We start from the raw sequence: 23606 nt of genomic DNA on the forward strand, positions 1-23606 counted from the left end.
ATACATAAAAATTCTTAATTCATAAAGTTTCCTGATTGAGGAATTATCCCTCTCTGTTACTGTTTATCACTTTTTCATAAATTCTATTTTATATAATATTAATATTGCTATACCAACTTTCTTTTGGTAACTATTTGCTTGACATATCTTTTTCCTGCCCCTTATTTTCACCCTCTGGTGTGGTTTTGTTTCAGGTTTCTCTAACTGAAAAATATCCAATCTGATAATGTGTGTCTTAAATTAGTAAATTCAACCCATTTAAATTCGTGAATACTGATGTATTTGGACTTATATCTACATCCTTAATTTGGGGTTTCTATTTACCATACTTTTTTTCATTCCTTTTTCCTAATGTCTGTTTAATTGAGATTATGCGCTACATTCCTCCTTTTCTACTCCGTTTGCAATGCATACATTGTACTGTAACCTAATTTTTTTCCAACAAAGTCTGAAGTAACTCAGTAATTTTAACCTATCCCCAAATATGACAAGAGCCTTAGCAGACTTTCAATATCTATTGATTACTCCCTCCAATTTATTATTGTTCACTAGAGTTTTCATTTTACCATTTTTCAAAATACAAAAGGTTTTTTCCCACAATTAATAGCTAAGTGTATAGATTACTGTGATTCATCCATTTCTATACTTATCATTGGTTTTTGTTTTTTTTTTTTACCCTGCCCCTCCGAATTTACTTTTCTTCTTGCTGAAATACACATTATAGTGATGAAAGTAGTAATTACAAAGATCAAACAACAAAAATTGTGTGGGAAGTCAGGGACCCTGAATGGAGGGACCGGCTGAAGCCGCAGCAGAAGAACATAAATTGTGAAGGTTTCATGGACATTTATTAGTTCCCCAAATTAATACTTTTATAACTTCTTACACCTGTCTTTACTGCAATCTCTGAACATAAATTGTGAAGATCTGAGGGACACTTATCACTTCCCCAATCCATACCCTTGTGACTTCCTATGTCTGTCTTTACTTTAATCTCCTAATCCCGTCATCTTCTTCGTAAGCTGAGGAGGATATAAGTCACCTCAGGACCCTGTGATGATTGCGTCAACTGCACAGATTGTTTGTAGAGCATGTGTGTTTGAACAATATGAAATCTGGGCATCTTGAAAAAAGAACAGGATAACAGCAGTGTTCAGGGAACGCCAGAGATAAGACTTCTGGCCGCCAGTGAGCCGGACAGAACAGAGCCGTATTTCTCCTCTTTCTGAAGCAAATAGGAGAAATATCGCTGAATTCTTTTTCTCAGCAAGGAACATCCCTGAGAAAGAGAATGCGCCCTGAGGGTAGGTTTACAGACAGCCCCTTTAAGGCCTGCTGTCTTTTATGGTCCAAGCTGAAGGGATGAAATAAGCCCCCGGTCTTCTGTAGGGCTCCCAGGCTTATTAGGAGGAGGAAAATTGCCACCTAATAAATTGTGGTCAGACAGGTTATCTGCTCTCAAACTGTTTCCTGATGTTATCAATGACAAAGCGTGCCTGAAACGTCATTAGCAATTTTAATTTCGCCCCATCCTGTGGTCCTGTGATCTCGCCCTGCCTCCACTTGCTTTGTGATATTTTATTAGCTTGTGAAGCATGTGATCTCTGTGACCCACACCCTATTCGTGCACTCCCTCTCCTTTTGAAAATCGCTAATAAAAACTTGCTGGTTTAAGGCTCGGGGAACATCAGGGATCCCGCCTACATGTGATGTCTCCCCCAAACTCCCCCTCCCCCCGACACCCAGCTTTAAATTTCTCTCTCTTGTGCTCTTTCCCTTTATTTCTCAAACCAGCTGAGACATTTAGGAAATAGAAAAGAACCCACGTAACCAGCGGGTTCTCCCGATAAAAAAAATACCTTAAAAGATAACAATAAAATGTTTAAAATTGTCTCTGTAAAAGTATTATTAAGTCTAAAACTCCTATTCACAGGGGAATAAACTGAAAGAGGAAAAAACAATTTGTTTAGAGTTAAGATTAGGTCAGAATTAGTACCAACACTTTAGTTGAGTTTAGGAATTCAGAAAATACCACAACCTTCTGACTCCACTCTCCATACCATTCTTGGAACCAAAACTCCCCTTTCGGTCATAAGCAGGCCCCACATATAAAGGAGTGTCATGAAAAAAGCAGAATACAGAAAAATAGGCAATGAATTCAGAAGAGCTGAGTTCCAGCTTTAACCATGGTACTAACTGCTGCAGCAACTTTGGGTGAGTCAGTAAACCTTTTGGGACCTCATTCCTCATGGCTGAAGTCAAAATGATCTACCTTGCGAGGTTTTTATTAAGAAGAGTAAATGAAGCAACGAACACAGATGCACCCTATATAAGAAGATTAGATACATACATACACATGAGCACAATTTTTTAACTATATGCAGACTATACAGTAGCATTATCAGTTTAGATTAGTAATTTGTGCTAAAATTGGACTGGACCCAAAACAAATATGAAACAAGGTGAAGGCTAATTTCCTATCCACTTCCTACTTCCCACCTTCTGTGGCAGCCTTGATTTTCCCTCCATTAAAATGCTGGAAGTGCCTGGCGGCCTTCATTGCCTCTTTCATGGCACCCAGGCTTACAAATCAGGGCGCATGGTCTTTTCTTATCTCTTTAATGAGGTAAGCTGGGCTGAGCACCTGTCTGCTACTGTGACCTGAACGTCATATTACTGGCACCACAGCTCCTCTTGCACATTAATTTTAAATGACATCCTTTCACTTGGACATATTTCCCAGATTTTGACCTGTCTTTGTTCATCTCATTTTAGTTCCCTAATAAATCTATATCCTTATTAATCATTATTTTTCCTAACTTGGAAAACAGTCAGCTATTCCAAGTAGTGAGAATGCTCATTTAAGATCCCCTGAGATCCAGCATGGATGGCCTTTCTGTGTAAGGCTAACCTATTACTGCATTATCACAGTCACAAAATAATAGCACATCCAGAGGCAAACAGAAAGACAAAGAAGAGAAGGGGAGGGCAGTCCTGTTCAGTTATCTCCTGCTATATGACTTACAGAATACAACAAAACAATGGTTACCTATTAGCCTAAGGATGCTATACTATTTGTTTTCATATTAACAACTCATTTAGCTTACATGGCAGGAGAGAGTTTTGTGACAATAATAATTCCTCCTGTTCCAATGAACATGTCTGGAAGGGACATTGCTAAGGAAGTAAAATGAAATACACCGTGTTAGTATAACGCATCTGTTTCTTATATATAAAAACAGAGATGGTTTTTAAAACATGAGTGAAGGACAAGTGGTACGGCAAGTTTTTAGGAAATGGAATCAAGCTTGTAGGGATTTCATAATTTGAAAAAAAAAATGAAAAAAAAAAAGATGCACACAACATATTAGGATAACATCTAACAGATGCAAGGAGTTAGGAAAAGGCTCCATGCATCCTAACATATACTTCAAGAATAGCAGCAATTAAGACATCCCACAGCAATTTAGACATCTCACAGCAACATGCAAAGCCAGGGAGGGTGAGGAAAGTGCCTGGGGACAAGACACAGTTTACAGTCCAAGCCAATAAATCCTCAGGCCCCTAAGGTACCTGAGAAATTCATTTATCTCTAACAGCATGAAAATATAATTTACTTCTCCTAACAGAACTAAGAATGACCTGACCACAGGTTTCCAAGTTGCACCTTCAGCCATCCTGGATTAAAGGTGAATTTGAGCCACAGACTATTCTCCATTCGTAAGAAGTAACCCAGAGAAAGGCGGGTCAGTACTGAGAGAAAGGATAAGGACAGACAACTGAAAACTAAGGCTTTTCAATTTCTGTAGTTACTCACACAAGAAATCAGTCAAAAAATATGGAGGCACACCTATACACAAGATGTCATTAAGCATGGATGATTCACTAAGGCAAAATAAGGCAAGCAAGGATGACTATACTGGTCTCATTGAGCTAAATGTCAGTGACCTCAACATAAAACGTCTATGACATCCTCAGCCATGAGAAACATCTCAAGACTCACCTCATGTTTGGAGAAGAGCCGCACGGCCTCCAGCTGGTGGAAAATAGGGTAGTGCTGGGAGTCGATCTGGTCACGCCTGTAGACATCACCCACCACCAGGAAGGCATCTAGCCCCGCGTGCAGCAAGTCCCACTGGTGTGCAGACGTGTGCGCTCTCAGCATGTGAGTCCGATTCAGGTAATAGTTGTCCCCCTTCTTCCTGCTGGGGTGGTCGGCTGGGATGAGCAGGCTGTCGAAGTTCTGCCAGGTCGTGACCACTGGAGAAAGGCTGTCGTAGACCGAGAACAGCGGGGTCCCGAAGCGGCCCACGTACTGCTTGTAGAAGTGCTCCTTCACCCTCTCCTTGATCAGCCACAGAGGGTGGTGCTGCTGGTTGTGCAGGTTCCTGCCAACTCTGGTGAGGACCTTCCGGGTGAGGTTGCTGTAGTCGTCCTGGGGGTAGGATGTGCCCAGCAGCTCCACCACACTGCCTGGAGCTCTCTGGGCAGCACACTCTGCTGCAGCAGGTCTCGATCCCCAGGCCTGGTGCTGATGGCCCCTGGAGATGTGACTGGCCTTGCTCACCAGGTAGACATAGGCATGGGCACCTCTCCTGAGAGCTGAGGCCACCATTGTAGAAACTTCTCACGGGTTCTGGAAAGAGCACACAGGCAAAGCACAAGTCAGGTGTCACTCTGTGGAAAGCAAGTCTGTTCTTTGTGTCTCCCACCAGCTGCCTCTTGTCATACTGTCACGTCTCCCCCACTATGACCTCCACACAGCTGAAAGAGCCAATTAAAGAAACCTGACAGATGCGTGATACTTAATGCACTAAATCAGAAGATTCTTGGAAGTCACTTTTAGATCCCTAACCTCTAGTTCTCCTTCCTTTGTCATTCAGATCCTTGGCTTTGTACAAAACCTCATTTATTATGCTATCATGTCCTGAACTTGTGATGTGGAAAAAAACTTTAAATGTGACAACCTGTACATTATAGAACCAAAAACCTTTAGAGGGATCCCCTAAAATACAGCATTTAATTGGACCCTACGATGGGTCCCACTGATAAAGGAAGCAAATGGTTAGACAGAGGCCTCTGAAGGAGAGTGGCAGAGAAGAGATTAGAAGAGCCATCCTTCACATTTCTACCGATCATTAGAAGTTCTGTTTATCTCTGACGCAGCGTAACTTCTGGATTACTTCACTAGATCACAAAGGGATATTACTAATTTCTTAAAAAGTTTTAAATAAAATACACCACTTTAGATGGTGGTTAACTTTAATATTTTAAAAATAAAATAGAAAATCTAAAGAAATGTTATACAAAGTGATAGCCTGTATCAATGGACAGCTGTAAACGCAAGTCTTCTCCCATCTGGTCACTTAAACTTCATACCTTTGTGGCGCCTTCTCAATTACACCTTTGGCAAAACAGCAAATTTCCACTACACACCCACAATTAACCAGAAACAGGACTAAACTTGTTGGGGGACAGTGACACAGCAGCCAGAAGACAGAGCACTGACCTAGCTTTTTAAATAAAATGCCTAGAATTTAATAAAATCACCAAACTTTACAGCTGAAAGTCACCTCAGCTGTCATCTAGTATAGGCGGTTCAAGTCACGGATGAGGTAAGAAAGACCTAAGTGTAACAGCGAAACTCTAAGCTAGTGGAAGAGTTCAATAAGACAACCGCAGAGGGCTGTGGACCACTCACACGGTGTCTTCTTCCCACTCCCACAGAAGCCCGTTATGAACTCACTCAGGGATCCCAATAAGGAGAGTCTTGAGATGTCACTTCCCCATGTTCACAAATAATTTACGTTCACAAACTTCAATTATAAAAATCCATCTTCTAAAATGTGGAATTCTTCCCTACTGGGCTACTTTAAAGCATACAACTACGTGGCTGTTTTACTGCAAGGGCCGTGCAATTATACCAAGAAAATATGTAACTTCATGATATGAAGCTGCATTAGGAGAGAATTATATTGTTCCAAGTCACTATGAAAGGCACAGTCTGTCCCTGGACAACACAATCCACCTGACTCCAAATTAGAACTGAGGATATCTAGCTTCAAGTTGAAGGGCTGTGCTTGCGTGTGATTGCTTCTTAGAAGCCGTGCACAGCACCTTTGTCTGAGACTGTCATCACTTGAGACATTTTCAAAGACACCCAGGAACTCTCTGGTTTTATTCACTTACGGCATTATTTTGTCAGAGTTGTTGCAAAAGGGCTTTTCGCTGAGCTTCAACTGAAATGTCTTCCCATCTAGTGTTCAGTGACTTGTCACTGCAGTGGCTATGAATTTTAAATATGCATATGCAGCCTTACACGTCTTAGCACAAAATGAAACCGTGAGGTTATTAGCTACCTAACTCAGCACCCTCGCCAAAACACAGGAAAACCTTTCTTCCTTCCAAAGGCATATGCTGTTAGACAAAGTTCAGAATTGTTCTGGGAAAGGTGCTTCTGATGCAGTTATTTGTGGGCTGCTGTCGATGCTTTTCCTTCCCAGTTTCCTGCTCTTCACACATCCAAATCCACACTTAGGTTCCATTCCCAGGGATGCACCCCAGCCTCGTGTCCCTTCCTTGCTCTCCTCACGCAGTCCCCAGCTTCCCGATGAAAGTTTGAGGTTCTTGCCCTCGTTTTCAGGCCTTCTATCTATCTGCTCAGCCCTGCTTACATTCTTCACTGTCATTCACCCCACCCAGAAAAGTATTTGTCCTCTATTACCATCTCTAACAGAGGGAAAGGGATGACTAGGAGAGCCTTCCCACTTCTATCTGAGAAGTGACTTCCTTTCCTCCCACCTCTATCAAATTTCTCTATAAGAAATGTATCCTCTGGAAATACATAAGAGGCCCAGGAGGAGAAGACCAACGACATTCATACTATTAACACACTGTTCTTCCATTTGATCCTTCAACAGTTCTGTGATGTAGGTATTGTACATACCACTTTACCAACAAAGAATATAAAGCTCAAAAAGATCACGTAACTAGCGTAAATTCATATGCCTAGCTAGCCATGAGACACAGTTCAGAATTCTTGGCAATTCATATATAGCTGACCCTCAAACAACATGGATTGAACTGTGAGGATCCACTTACACGCAGATTCTTTTCAATAACAGTTACACTGAGTGTGACTGCCCCTCCTGCCTCCCCTGTCACCTCCTCTATCTCTTCTACCTCTGCCAGCCCTGAGAAGGCAAGACCAATCCCTCCTCTCCCTCCTCAGCCTACTCAACGTGAAGATAAGAATGAAGATCTTTAGGATGATCTACTTCCACTTAATAAATAGTAAATATATTTTCTCTCCTCATGATTTTCTTAATAACATTTTCTCTAGTTTATTGTAAAAATACAGTATATAATGCCTGTAACATATAAAATATGTGTTAATCAACTGTTTATGTTATCAGTAAAGCCTCCAGTTAACAATTAGTAGTTAAGTTTGGGGGAAGTCAAAGGTACACAGGAATTTTCAACTGACTGAGGGAGGGTAATCAGTGCCCCAAAGCCCCCATGTTGTCCAGGGGTCAAGTGCATTTCTCAGTAGGGTGTGGTGGCTCACGCCTATGATCCTAACACTCCGGAAAGCCAAGGCGAAAGGATCACTTAAGCCCAAGAGTTCGAGAGCAGCCTGGGCAACATGGCAAGACCCTGTCTCTAGAAAAAAAAAAAAATTTCTTTAATAAATTAGCTGGGTATGGTGGCACACACCTGCAGTCCCAGCCACTGGGGAGCTAAGGCAGGAGGACTGCATGAACCCAGGAGTTCAGGCTTCAGTGAACCAGGATCGCACCACTGCACTCCAGCTTGGGTGACAGAGTGAGACCCTGCCTGACCAAAAAAAAAAAAAAAAAAAAAAAAAAAAAAAGTATTATTTCTCAATCAAAAGTCCAAGATTGTTAAGTTCAAATGATATCTCTGCAATGACCTCCCTTAACTTCTATTTTATCTAATTGAGATTATATATCAATGTGTTTTTAAATACACAAATGCATGAATAAGTAAATCCAATAAAACACATTAGTTTAGATGGTAAAAATGAAATAAGTATTTAACTACAGACGTAAGGGTCAAATCTGCCCACAGTCGTCTGTTTGGGTTTTGTTTTTTTTGTGTGTGTGTGGCTTTGGCCTTTTTTTGTTTTTGAGACAGGGTCTCACTCTGTCACCCAGACTGGAGTGCGGTGGGATGATCATGGCTTACTGGAGCATTGACCTCCCAGACTCACGTGATCCTCCTGTCTCAGGCTCCAGTGGCTCCCTGCCTCGGAGATAGCTAGGATTACAGGTCCAAGCCACTACACCTGGCTAACTTTTGTATTTTTTGTAGAGATGAGGTTTCACCATGTTGCCCAGGCTGGTCTCAAACTCCCGGCTCAAGTGAGCTGCCCACCTCAGCCTCCCAAAGTGCTGGGATTACAAGCATAAGCCATTGTGCCTTGCCCATAGTCTGTTTTTGCAAATAAAGCTTGTTGGAACACAGCAACAGCCATTTGTTGATTTAACATCTGCAGTGGCTGTCTTGCTATCAAGGTAAGATTGAATAGCTGCTACAGAGACTGTGTGGCCCACAAAGCCCAAATACTCACTATCTGGTCTGTTATAGAAAGAGTTTGCTGAGCCCTGTTTTAGCTTAACCTACTGAAAAATTTTTCCACATTATTAATAAAATCTTCCTAGTCACAAATATATGTAGATTATAAACTCACAAAAAAGGAGCAAGAATACAAATGTGGACATGAAGTATGTTAGCACTGGTACAAAAGAAACAATCAGACCAACTATAAGAAGAGAAAATACAGTATAATGGGCAACAGGCCAGACTTCGCGGAGATGCCAATGTTGGTTTGATCCTAAGTTGACCTCTTAGCTGCCGTGTATCATCCTTAAAAACATTATTTAACCTTTCTGGCCCTCAAGGTCCTCATCTGTAAAAGAGAGAAAAATAATACCTCTCTCATAATGAAAAGATTACACTAGATTGTGTTCATCAGCTAATTAACTCATTGCTCAGTGTTTAACAGATAAGATAAGCTGAATTCAGAGTTAAAAGTGACCCAGAGATTTCAAGAGATCGGGTAACAGATGAACTAATAAAGTCATTCACTGATACAGAGAACTCAGAATGGGTTTACGTTGTTTGTTTTGTTCAGATCATCTTTTGTAGAGGGAAACAGATTTGGACAAACGGAAGTGCAGTATGAATGAGATAGCCACATTACAATTTCTGTAAGGCAATTCGAGTTATATTACAGTTTGGAAAGGAGGTAAGACATTAGTCCTGGAAATGTAGACCTTGGAGGTAATTTGCATAGACGGAAGAGTTAATATCACAAGCATATATAAGAATCCATGGGAGGCTAAGAGCAAGATAGAAGTGGGCAAAAGATAGAAGAATACTTGGAACTTAGCACATTGAAGGGAAGGGGATGTAAGGAGTAAGACAGAGGGGACATAAAGGGTGCCACAGCACAGAAGTCAGGGGAAAAGACATCTAGAAGGAAACAGGGGCTTTTTCTGAACCCAAATACCACTCAATGTGCAAGTTTAGCGTGCCGTATTATTGCTACCTGCTGTTGTCTTTATTCCTACTAGACTGTGTGGTTCTTGAGAGAAGAACACACAGTCACACATATATATATACATACTCTTTCTCCCTCTCTCTCTCTCATATTTATCACTGCATGCCTGGAATCCAGCACCACATCTGACGCTGGGTGGAAGACGCCAGAAGAACAGAAATAGGAAGAAAAAGAAAGAATGGAAGGAAATTGGTCAGCAAGGTCACACAAAACAAAGAAGCCTGCCGCTTTGGTAGGGGCAGTACATAACTATTTAAAAACTCAATAGAGTGAAGAGACAACTCACAGAATGGGAGAAAGTATTTACAAGCCATATATCCGGGAAAAGTCAATGTCCAAAATATATAAGGAACTCACGCAACTCAACAGCAAGAAAGCAAATAACTTACAAATGGGCAAATGGGCCGGGCGCAGTGGTTCATGCCTGTAACCCCAGCACTTTGGAAGGCCAAGGTGGGCGGATCACGAGGGAAGGAGATCGAGACCATCCTGGGGAACACGGTGAAACCCCGTCTCTACTAAAAATACAAAAAATTACCCGGGCGTGGTGGCGGCGCCTGTAGTCCCAGCTACTCAGGAGGCTGAGGCAGGAGAATGGCGTGAACCCGGGAGGCGGAGCTTGCAGTGAGCTGAGATCGCGCCACTGCACTCCAGCCTGGGCGACAGAGAGAGACTCCGTCTCAACAAAAAAAAAAAAAAAAAGAAAAAAGAAAAGAAGAGGGGCAAAGGATCTGAATAAACATTTCTCAAAAGAAGACATATAAATGGCCAACAGGTATGCGAAAAAAAATCCTCAAAATCACTAGTCATCAGAGAAATGCAAATCAAAAGCACAATGAGATACCACTTCACACCTGTTTAGAATGACTATTACCAAAAAGAGAAATGGTAAGTGTAGGTGGGGATGTGGAGAAAAAGGAACCATTGTACACTGTTGGTGGGAATTTAGAGGAGTATAACCACATATGGGAAACAGTATGGAGGTTCAAAACAATTAAAAAATAGAACTGTTACTATATGATCCAGCAATACCACTTCTGAGTATATAACATAGGAAATGAAATCTGTATGTCACCTTGTTCACTGCACCCCCTTGTTCACTGCAGCATTATTCACAATGGCCAAGATATGGGATCAACCTAACTGTCCATCAACAGATGAGTGCATAAAGAAAATGTGATGTATGTATACAATAGAATATCATTCAGCCTTTAGATAGAAGTAAATCCTGTGATTTGTGACAACAAGGATGAACTAGGAGAACTCTCGCTCTCTCTCTCTGAATCTTACTTTCCCTATATTTCTCAACGTGAAAATAACATATACCTTGCAATGGCAGTAAGAGTATTAAATAACAATGAAGGTAAAAAACATAACACAGTATCTTGAAGGAATATAACAGGTCCTCACTAAATGGCAGCTATTATCAGTATTATTATTATTTCTATCATTACTATTGGGATACAGCTGCCCGGAATGTCCAAACAGTGGGCATAGTGGTCAAGTCCACTTCTCTACAAGACTGCTCTAAGAAGTAACATTTCAAAAGGTATCCGAAGCACCTGTTACATGGTCATGGATCACATTTGAATTCTTTCGCTTGTTTTTCATTTTGGACACATGCAGAATGCTGTAAGCTTTCTTTATCACTATAAAGCGGCACAGTGACAACAACTAGTAAAATACTGAATAAATGTTTGTTGTTAGAATGAATGAGTTTTATAATGGTTTCAACAGTCCTTTCAACCTCCCTCATTCTTCTGTGTAAAGAAAACATTAAGCAGCATGCAAATTGTACTGGACTGATCATTTTCCTAAAGCATTATTAGCTTAAGGGAAATAGCCAATGGTGAGCAAGCATAACCCATATACGGTCACCACTATACAAAAGTGTGCAAGCACAATCCACAACCACCAGATGCAATACTCACACAATTTCTATCAAGAAAAAATGAAGCTTGGTTCAGTCAACACAGTTACACATTTTATTTTACTAAATAACGGTGGGAAAATGGCCAAATTCCATTCACTTTTACTGATAGAAAGGCAAGTCAAGAGAATGCTTTGGTTCCTGCTGACTAGTATGAACAAAAAGAGAAGGGCTATAAGCAGGCCATTTCCTATATTACTCACGAGGGTGTTATTGGCGCAACATTTCTAGAAAGCAATTCAGCACTATCAAGAGACTTAAAACTGTTCATACCCTTTGACAGGGTAATTACCCTTCTAGGAACTTATCACGAGGAAATAATGTAAATGAAGACAGAAGTTAAACACAAAGAAGTTTCATTACAGTATTATTTATAATAGAAAAAAATATATACATCACATAAATGTCCCACAACAAGGGAATGATTAAGCAAATTACCGGAGAACCATAAAATAAAATATTATGCAGTCATTAAATATAATGGTTGCAAAGAGTTTTGATGATATAACTATATAAAGTGATAAATAGGATATAAAATTATATGTATGGTATGATCTTAACTCTATAAATATATATCTACCTATAAACACATGCATATGATATTTAGAAACCATGAGAAGAACTAGCCGGAAGATTTCATAGTAATTATCCCTAGTACTTATTTTCTATTTTATGTATTAATATTTCCAAATATTCTAAATAGACATTCATTCTATTTTAAATTAAACTTTAAAACCATTGTCCTATCTGACCAAGTTTCAACTGTGCTCTTAGTTGGTTCAGGTAATATAAGCATTCTCTAGCCTGATCTTGTCTGTTTTGCTAAAAATGTCTTGAATACTGGCATGAATTTTTCTAAATTCAGAACATTCTCCTTCTACTAACATAACATGATAAATTTTAAACTGTACAAGCTCAGCTCCTGATCCCGGTTACCCTATCCAGACCTTCTTTCTGAGAGGGAGGATAAAAATTTTTTAAAGTTCACATGCAAATGAAATCAATTATCAGGGACAAGGTCACACATTGTCTAGATATCTACCTTGGAGAATACTTGGGGGTTATTCTTAGAGGGACTTTGTGTAATACGCAAATAATAAAATCACCAGGAAGCCAGCTTGGATGTGTAGAAGAACAGAACATGCTGGGTCTACAAATTCTGGAACTAACTGGGCACTGGGGAAACCTATCTCCCAATAGCTTTGTTGAAATCATTATAAATAAGCTGGATATTTAAAATGGAAATACATTTTTCATGCCAAATGACCCAGGCAGTACTTACCTGCAGACATGTGTACCTCTCCCACTAGAAAATAAGACTTTGAGGGCAGGAGCCATTCATTTGATTGTTTCTATAAGATGGTCAGGCACAGGAAGTAAGTGCCCAAAGAAAGTGCTTCTTCCATGAATGAATGAATGAAAAAAAATGAATGAATGGCTCTCATACCACACTGCTACAATTGTTTCCAGTGAGCTTAAGAAAAGCGAGTTGCATAGTACCATTCAACCAATATAAGGCCAAATGAACAGTGCATTTTGAAATCATTAATTTGAAGTGACACGAAATGCCTAGGAGAAAATGTTACTATACAGTTGTAATGAGAGCATCTCACACCCTTTTCTTGAGTTTCATCCATTTAGACTCAAATATTAATTTTCAGAGAATTTGGTGTTCTAGAAATGACTGCAGACCCTGATACAATGACACTGCTTCTAGACTGGGCACTTTAACAGCCTTGAAGAAGCAGATAACCTGTTTTCTGTGATGGTTCATCAGGGCCTGTTTTTCTGATTGATTCTGGAGCTAGTAAGTCACAAAAGAGGAGCCCTCAAGGGAGGAAGATGCAGCTCCCTCACACGAGAGTGTCTACAGCTCAGAACCCCAGCAGCCCCTTACCATTCACAAATGCACTTGGCTTCCATGGATAAATATAAGTATTTTTAGGTCAAATGACTATTTACTTATCTATCATTGGTCTCAACAATGTATTTAAGGCATGGTTTACAACCATCAGCAAGAGCTTGGCACTGGATTTCACTGCCCGGGGCACATGGCTTCCATGGGTTGGCAAAGGCCCAACACAATATTAATGAGTATGCCATTTGTCAAGACAATTATGCAAGCACTTGGCAACTGCACAAGGAGGGCAAGCCTTAAGAGAGACAGTGCCAGGGCATACGGATCAGAGAGCCCAAGAAATCCTTTGACACTTCAGTCTTTTTTGTAATAGCTACCTTTTGTGCAGACAATGTCTTTTTAAAAAATTTAGTCTAATGGGGAAAAAAAGTAGTGAGGGAAGCAATTCTAAAACAATTATTATCTCAATATACAATGCCATCTTCCCCATTAAGAAGAGATATCCTGGCCAGGCACAATGCCTCAAGCCTGTAATGCCAGCACTTTGGGAGGCCTAGGTGGGTGGATCACCTTGAGGTGAGGAGTTTGAGAACAGCCTGGCCAACAGGGCAAAACCCCGCCTGTACTAAAAATATAAAAATGAGCCGGGCACAGTCGCACGCACCTGTAATTCCAGCTACTGGGGAGGCTGAGGCAGAAGAATAGCTTGAACCCGGAAGGCAGAGGTTGCAGTGAACTGAGATTGCGCCACTGCACTCCAGCCTGGGTGACAGAGCAAGCCTCCATCTCAAAAAAAAAAAAAAAAAAGAAAGAAAGATATATTTTCATCACTGTAATTCAGTTGAGAAATGACTATCAATACTATTCTTTGCTAATAAATGCCATATGTTCAAGAATGAGAGATTTGAAGGTGTTCTGTCGCACTGGAAACTTCCATACTCGTGAGAAACATATCTTGTGACAAAAACAAATGGAAAAATACAACTTTTAAAAGTTTTTTTTTTTTAGACACAAATCATAGTACTTAGTTCCAAAAGAAATCTGTTTTGCTATCCTAAGTCAAAAGGTTAAAATCTGTAATTAAATGAATACATAAGAGAATGACTACAGACCAAAGACACTACAAAATTAATCTGAAGATAAGCATCTAAAGATGTCATTGTATTTGGAATTGTAGTGATTCCCAATCCTTCTTTTGCTATTGTTTTTAACTTTTAAAAATATATTCAGTTAAAATTAAGTTCACGTTACCAATATCCACTTGTACAAATGCTTTCTGAAACATAGCAGGGAAAAAAATTCCTCTCAATAAATAGAAAAAGCACAATACATACTCTCGCTTTCTCTCTCTCTCACACACAAAAATATCTAAATCGCCCCTCATGTTTTTTAGCATCTCAACAAAATCATTTATTTTTGTTTTTAAAAAATGGTATTAACCAAACTATAGTTCTACATATTCCATATTTCAGGAATGTTGGCATAATTAATTATCCATGATATTCAGCATTTAAAAGAATTTTATAATAATCTTACTATGTACATATATATAACAGTTTTAAAATTAAAAATATTCAGCTAATGAAAAAGAATCAAGTTTTCCCCCACAAACAATTTAGCAAGCAGAACAGTTATGGCAAGTAAAATTAAAGTTTTTTTTTAAATCACCTCTCTACACTGCATATTAAAAACTATTTTAAGCAATTGAAAACATTACTGTGCTACAGAAGAAATAGCCTCCAGGTTAAAAATTCTTCTCTCCTAAATATTCTAAATAAACTGATTATTTATAAGAGTCTCTAAATGAAGTCAATGCACATAAACTCCTTGCTCGACTGTAGTGCAGCAATTACACAAAGGTTTCGTCAGTCTTCACACTCACAATTAGTAAGTAGAGTCTAACAGCCTGAAATATTTCTCTACCTACAAATGGTAAAGGAGCATCATCTTCTCTCTGAAGCCTTTTATTACTTCTTTCTTTTAATTCTCATAACACCACTATGAAAGACAAACATTAATCTGTGAAAATCATGCCAACTGACCAAAAGTACCTAAGTGGCGGCACCAGGATTCAAACCAGGTTCACCTGACTCCTACCTGGTTCCAGTCCACCCCTGCTATTTCCATTGCCTGCCCTCTCCTAAGGAATATTAGCCTACCTTGCATTTTTCAATAGATGGAGTCCTAGTAAGTTCTTGATAAAATTTATTTTTAAGTCAAAACGCATCTTCCCACTAACATGATCTATAATTCCAGAAATGTTTTACCTCTATGCAAACCATAATTTATCCTATATGCTCTCCTCGGGGAGAACTGAGCCATCTCTTCTCTCTTCCCAATTGTCTTCTGTACACACCTCACTCGTGGCACACAAAACACTCACTAAACTTACCAGTTAGGATGCTAGTCCATCTGTCAGATCTTAAGCAACTTGAGGACAGGGACAGTATGTCCTCAGGTTGCTTCAGACAATGTTTTGGACAATATGTCTGTCTTTAAAAGGAATGTTTCTCCAAATCAAACGGAGTAAACCCATTATGAACATTTATGTTATAAATTTCCAAATCATTGTTTAGCTAAGAAAAGATACCATTTATTTACCTCACAGTGACATTTCCAAAGCTCCATTTTCTCTCCATAGTGGATCTAGTGACAAAGTAGTTGAAAAACTAAAGCACAGCACTGAAGTTCATTTAGCAAGTCCTTCGAAAAGATGGACATCAAACAACTTTTTATTTTATAATTCAGAGTAGGCTGTTCTATGCATGGTAAGTCATATCCTGAACATAGTGGCAAGACTGCTAGAAGAGTAGAATTCAGGCCTACATATCAGAGTTCCATTAACCCCAAACAGCCCCATCATACTGTGCTCTCTGCTAAAATTCCCATTTAAAAAAAAAAAAATATATATATATATATATACACACACACACACACACACACACAGCCCTCCACTTCTCTATAACCTTTGTAGGTCTGTTGTAAGGATTAGCAATACGTGAAATCATTTAGTTGAAACTGCAAAGCATATAAGAAATAATACATATGCCATCCATTCTTCTTATCTGCAGCATAGTCTATAAAGTTGCTATGACCACTGAATTAGCAAACAGTGAAGCACTGCTCCAAGGGGAAATATACAGTTGGTTTCCTGCGAGCCTCTGGTCACGTTTTTGTCAACTAATCAATACATAGTCTTGTCTTATGTGTGTTTCTGTTTAAAACATTTAATACATATTATTGACTCATTAACATTGCACTCACAGCCTATAATAGCATTATAACTCATATCTAAATGAAGCTCTTAACATACATGTTTTCTCTGTAAGGCATATCACAGCCTTCCTGTACTTAGAGACACTATACAGCACTTTGGTCAGGTCTATCTGTCTAATCTATCTAATCTATCTATCTATCATTTGACAGAGTCTCGTTCTGTCGCCCAAGCTGGAGTACAATGGCACGATCTCAGCTCACTGCAACCCTCTACCTCCCAGGTTCAAGCGATTCTTGTGCCTCACCCTCCTGAGTAGCCGGGATTACAGGCGTGCACCACCACACCCGGCTAACTTTTTGTATTCTTAGTAGAGGTGAGGTTTCACACATTGGCCAGGCTGGTCTCGAACTCCTGGCCTCAAGTGATCCTCCCACCTCGGCCTCCCAAACTGCTGCGATTATAGGCATAAGCCACAGCGCCCGGCCCAGTCTCACCACTTTTAAACAGCAAAATCACAACAAACAGCACAAAAAAGTGTGAAATGTGACACTACATAGACCATGAAAAGGACACTTGTTTACAGTTTGAGAGCTGAACAAGGCAGAACATCACCGTGTTCCACCTCAGCTAGGAACATGCGTCTCAGGCAAGTCAGATTTATTCCCCCTGTTGTGCACATCTCTGCAAATGCCCATGAAAGCGCCTCAAGTGCTGATTTTGAGGTTACAAACAGATTTTAGAGAGCAGGCAAATTCACAAGCACGGAATTCATGAATAATACTGGATTGAGTGTATATCAAGAAATTGATAATAGTAGGTGTCTCCAAGGAAGACAATGATGTGGCTGGGAGAGAGCAGGGAAAGAAATTTATGTTTTACCATATGACCTTCTAACTTTTTGCATGTTATACTGTGTGTGTGCATGTGTGTCCGTGTGTGTGTGTGTGTGTGTATATGAATATTATGACCACTGCTCAGAAAACAGCATTAAAAATCTAAAAAGGCTGGGCACAGTGGCTCACGCCTGTAATCCCAGCACTTTGGGAGGCAAAGGCGGGTGAATCACAAGTTCAGGAGATCAAGACCAGCCTGGCCAGCATGGTGAAACTCCATCTCTACTAAAAATACAAAAAAATTAGCCAGGCATGGTGGCACGCACCTGTCATCCCAGCTACTCAGGAGGCTGAGGCAGGAGAACTGCTTGAACCCAGCAGGCGGAGGTTGCAGTGAGTTGAGATCATGCCTGGGTGACACAGTGAGACTCTGTCTCAAAAAAAAAAAAAAAAAACTTAAAAAAAGTAAAATTATCCTTTGGGTTCAAACAGGAAAGGGAAGCAAAATAAAATAAAAAATATGAAAATAGAAGTAAATTCAAAAATGGAAAAATCACATATATTTACAGTCTCTCTAAATTGAGGAAACCAAGGGCAGATTCCCATGGTGGGGGAATCACACAGAGAATTATTTAAAGGCAAAGAATCCCATGACTCTCAATTCACACCAAAGGAGGTGGGAGCCACAGGAAGTAGGATACAAAATGAAAATATTTTAAAAATAATTACGTAGTAAGGACTAAGCTTTACATACACGTTATTTTTCCCAGGAAATTTAAACTTCTTATTTTAAATAACACTTAAAATAATTTTGAATACAACAGTAGTTCTCAAAGTATAGTCCTAAGACCAGCAACATCGACATCACCAGAGAAGATGTTAGATTCTCAAGCCCTACCCTAGACCCAAAAAATAGGAACTTTGGGGCAGGGCACATCCGTCTGTACCCTAATAACCCTTTAGGGTGATTCTCATGCCAGCTATGGCTTGAAAACCGCTAGCATAGAAATCCACTGAAATGTTACTGTACTATTAAACAGAGGGTATAAATATATTCTAAGCTTTTTGCAATGACCATAGTAATTCTTTAGGAAAATCTGCATTCTGTGCAATAGAATAGTTGTTAGTGTTTTCATTTTTACCCCTTTGATTTCAGCTGGTCAGCAGATCCTCTACTGCTATTATAATAATAGTACTCAGCTCCTCCATCCTCTCTGAGTCTAAGAGGCTTTCATGCTGTTGTAAGCTATCTGGGAAGCAAAATAATTAAGCTCATGAGAACTGAATGTTAAGTAGTTTCAATGAAATTGGGTAAAGACCTAGAGAATATGGTGTCTGGTTTTAGTGTAAGAGGATTGAAATGGCCATGTTTTATCCTTAGAGGCTTTGAATTCTCAGTCCTGGGCTATGCTCCAGAGGATGACATGGAGAGAAAACTAATCTCTAGATGAGATGGAGATATTAACATAGTAAGATTAGAAAAAAACATTAAAAAAAGATTTTATCACTTAGACCAGAATATATGTCTGTGACCACTGTTACAAGAAATCACTTAAAAAAAACCACACACACACACAAACATTACAATTTAAACACAGGTAAAAAATCTGAAGACATACAAATGGCCAACAGATGTATGAAAAACTGTTCAACATCATAAATCATCAGGGAAATGCAAATCAAAACCACAATGAGACATCATGAGACATCACCTTGCCCCGGTTAGAATGGCTACAAAAAATAAATCCTGGCAAGGATGCAGAGGAAGAGGAATGCTTATACACTGTTGGTGGGAATGCAAATTAGTACAGCCACTATGGAAAACGGTATGGAGCTTCCTCAAAAAACTAAAAATAGGACTTCTATATGATCCAGCAGTCCCACTATGGAGTATGCACCCAGAAGAAATGAAATCAGTGTGTCAAAGACATATCTGCACTCCCATGTTTGTTGCAGCACTACTCACAATAGCCAAGAAATGGAATCAACCCAAGTATCTATCAACAGATAACTGAATAAGGAAAATGTGGTATATATACACAATGGAATACTGTTCAGCCATAAAAAATAATTAAATTGTCATTTACAGCAACATAGATGAATCTATAGCACATTATGTTAAACGAAATGAGTCAGACACAGAAAGACAAAAATCACATGATCTCACTCATGCAGGAGCTAAAGAAGGTGATTTCACAGAAGTCAAGAGTAGAACAGTGTATAGCAGAGGCTGTAGAAGGGAAATGCGTAGAAGGGAAATGTGACCCATGTACAGGGTCACAGACAGGAAAAGTAAGTTCTGGTGCGCAGAAGTTCTGTGCAGAAGGGTGATTATAGTTAACAATATTCTATGGTATGATTTCCAAATATCTAGAAGAAGGGATTTTGAATGTTTTCACTACAAAGAACGAATGAATGTGTGAGATGACAGAAGTGTTAAATACCCTGATTTAATCATTACACAATGTATATGTATCAAGACATCTCACTGTACCACATACATATGTACAATTATGTGTCAGTTAAAATAAAAATAAAAACTAATCCAGGAAGAAGGGAGGAAGGGAAGGAGGGAGGACAGAAGGAAGGAAAGCTCTCAAGGCTAGTCAAGCAAGTATTTACATCTCAAAAGAAACGTAAAATTTGCACTTAGAGGAAACTGAGAGATGAGTTAGAACAACCAGAGGGCATTTCCTAGATAAGGAAACCACGGCCCAGAGCTGGTCTTCTCTGCAGAAGCAGTGCTGACTGGAGGTAACTGAGGACAAAGCCTCAGGCCTTCCTTTCTCCCTTCCTGCTCACCTAGTGCTAATGACCGACCCACTGCATCTTCCTTCACACAAAGAAAGCACCAGCATGAGGCACTGACATAGTGGCAAGCCAAACACCTGAGCAGAGTGGACATGACGTTCTTCAAGTTAGAGTTTAAGATTTCAGAGACCGGGCGCGGTGGCTCACGCCTGTAATCCTAGCACTTTGGGAGGCCGAGACGGGCGGATCACAAGGTCAGGAGATCGAGACCATCCTGGCTAACACGGTGAAACTCACTCTCTACTAAAAAAATACAGAAAACTAGCCAGGCGAGGTGGCGGGCACCTGTAGTCCCAGCTACTCGGGAGGCTGAGGCAGGACAATGGCGTAAACCCTGGAGGCGGAGCTTGCAGTGAGCTGAGATCGCGCCACTGCACTCCAGCCTGGGCGACAGAGGAAGACTCCGTTTCAAAAAAAAAAAAAAAACAAAAAAAGGATTTCAGAAAAATATCAATGCTCATCTTCTGGTTAGGAAGCATTTTTTTTTTTTTAAGGCTCCCTCCCAGAAATCAAAGTGACCTTCAAAGAACATCATGACAGTGGATCACCTATCATATAAATCAGGGGTGTCCAATCTTTTGGCTTCCTTGGGCCACATCAGAAGAATTATCTTTGGCCACACATAAAATACACTAACACTAATGATAGCGGATTAACTAAAAATTAAAAAAAAAAAATCACAAAAAAATACTCAATGTTTTAAGGAAGTTTATGAATTTGTGTTGAGCCACATTCAAAGCTATCCTGGGCCACATGCGGCCCACAGGCCATGGGCTGAACAAGCCTGATATAAATGAAGGGCGGGGATAAGCTGTTTTCAAATTTCTATTTCCAGAGGTTTACTCTAGTAGACATGATGGCATCTTTCCATAGAGATAGCAAAAGTGTACTGCCCCTAACACAATATGGCAGAACAAGAAACAGTTATTATTCCTAATGAGAAACAACTTGACTGTCCAACACTAAGGGGCTTGTGCAATAAAGTATGTGTGACGTGTGAATGAAGATTGTTTTTTGACATTGGGCAACGGTCACAATATAGATAAAGCAGCTAAAAATTACACACATCTCATAACACCATCTTTATTTTCTATGTATGTAGGTGTGTCTTATGCTATTAAAAACATACCAGAAGAGTTCATAAAGAAGTTAATAGTGGCTTACGAGATTATGGCAATCCATCTGATTTCCTCCACCCTGCTTTTATGCACTGAGCTTCTGTAATCGAGGAAAATAAGAAATGTAGTTTGCTGTAGGGGGGATCAGTTAATCTCTGTCAATAGTCTATCAAAGAACATCTGAAAATCTTCCATAAGCTATTACAAGAAATATATCACAAATATGTGTTTTGAAGACTGGATTTTCTGGGTTTGCTAAATTTTGGGTTCAGTTGTCACCATACTGTGAAAAGATATGCTCCTGCAATCTATTAAAAAAAAGAAAAATTAGTTTTATATCTCCCTGTCCAGTCTCTTTGGTCAAATGGCTCACTGCTCTCATAAAAAGTAAAAGCATATATTCATGTATTAAACCAATCATTCACCATATTTGCATACAATTGCTTATATACACCAGCCACAAAGGCAGGTAGCTGGTATCTGAAGATGAACAAATAATGGCCCTATGCTCCAGTTAACAGGCTGGTAGAGGCAGCTCTGTGGAATAAATGCAATACAGAGAAACGAGTATTGCCTTGATGCTCTCTGAAATTATATATTCTTCCTGGGGTAATATCCTACCACCCATATGGCTCTGAATCTCAAATATTTATATCTAGACATGTACTCATTTTTTGAATTTTCAGAACCTATCAGTGAATTTGGCAGAAAGTAACAACTTACTAAATGATGAGTATGTAAATGACTAAATGAGCAAACACACAACAAGCTGGAAGACACCCCAGCTCTCCAGAGGAATTAGCTTTGAAGGGGATTTTTTTAATTAAACTTTTCATTTGAACATAACTATAAATTAACATGCAGTTGTAATTAAATAATACAGAGCAATTCCACAGACTCTTTACCCAATTTCTCCCCATGATAACATCTGGCAACACTAAAGTACAATATCACAACCAGGATATTGACACAATAGCAATGGTATTGATATATATACATGATCCATTTTCGGCTACTTTTTTACACAAACTGTGAGGTGTAGGTCAAAGTACACTGTTTTTCCTAAGGATGTCCAAATGTTCCAGGACCATTTTCTGAAGAGGGTAGCCTTTCTCCACTGAAATGCTTTCAGACTTTTGTCAAAAATAAATTGCGCATTATTTGTGGTGATCTACTTCTGGATTCTCTATTCTGTTCCACTGCTCTCTGTGTCTAACCTTTCACAAATGCCACAATGCCTTACTTACTATAGCTATAGCAGATATGAATATCAGGTAAAGTGATCCTACTGACTATTCTTTTTTAAAATTTTAGTTACTCTAGAAACATGTCTTTCCAAACAAAACTTAAAAACAGCTTGTGTATAAAAAAATCTTGCTGGGGCTGGGCACAGCAGCTCATTCCTATAACCCCAGCACTTTGGGAGGCTGAGGCAGGAGGAATGCTTGAGACTAGGAGTTTGAGATCAGCCTGGGCAACATAGTGAGACCCCGACTCTACAAAAAAAAAAAATTCACCAGGCATGGTGGTGCACACCATGTAGTCTCAGGAAAGAAAGAAAGAACAAACGAACGAATCTTGCTGATTCCAAAGAGAATAGTAAAGAAAAGGTAGGGGTGGGGGAAGAGTAACTGTACAATGGAGAAATCTGACAAACACTACACTGCCAGGTGATCAAGGTCAACATCTACAGTAATAAGCTTTGTTGATGGTAATGAACCCATGTACGCTGTGATGAAAATAATGGCCCTTTACAACTGTAATCCTTCAAAAAAAAAAAAAAAAAAAATATATATATATATATATATATATATATATAAAACTCCAGTCTAAAAATGAGAAAAACATCAGAAAGATCCAACTGACAGACATTCTTCTAAACACCTGACAGGTACTCCTTTAAATTGTCAAAGTCATCAGAAACAAGGAAAGTGTAACAGTCACAGTCAGGGAAAGATTACTGACTAAATGTAAGGTAGTATCCTGGAACGGAAAAAGGGTATTAGGTGAAAAATAAGAAAATCTGAATGAAGTGTGGATTTGGTTAATAATGTAACAATAGTGGTTCCTTAACTGCACCAAGTGTACCATGCTAGTTTAAGACATTAGTGAAAGAGAAAGGGTGTAGGATATATGGAAACTCTCTGTATTATCTTCCCAATGTTTCTGTAAACCAAAACCTGCTCTAAAATACAAAGTTTACTGAAATATTTATATACATTTCTAAAAAGTACTCAAGGGTTGAAATTTTGA

The 23606-nt window shown here is 39.4% G+C and overlaps 1 protein-coding gene across 6 annotated transcripts in view; it reads right to left on the minus strand.

Moving 5' to 3' along the window:
- LOC105487359 (phenylalanyl-tRNA synthetase 2, mitochondrial) overlaps positions 1-23606 on the minus strand; it is a 519529-nt gene that overhangs the window by 395075 nt on the left and 100848 nt on the right. For 5 of the 6 annotated variants that reach the window (XM_011750809.3, XM_071097683.1, XM_011750808.3 and 2 more), the window contains exon 2: positions 4004-4636. The exons of the other annotated variant lie outside the window; for it this stretch is intronic. In XM_011750809.3, the coding sequence (XP_011749111.2) occupies positions 4004-4615 (612 nt within the window). In that variant the 5' untranslated portion in view covers positions 4616-4636. The remainder of the gene's footprint in view (positions 1-4003; positions 4637-23606) is intronic. 6 annotated transcript variants of the gene reach the window in all.

This window comes from Macaca nemestrina, chromosome 5, assembly GCF_043159975.1.
Source record: "Macaca nemestrina isolate mMacNem1 chromosome 5, mMacNem.hap1, whole genome shotgun sequence".
Taxonomy (NCBI): domain Eukaryota; kingdom Metazoa; phylum Chordata; class Mammalia; order Primates; family Cercopithecidae; genus Macaca; species Macaca nemestrina.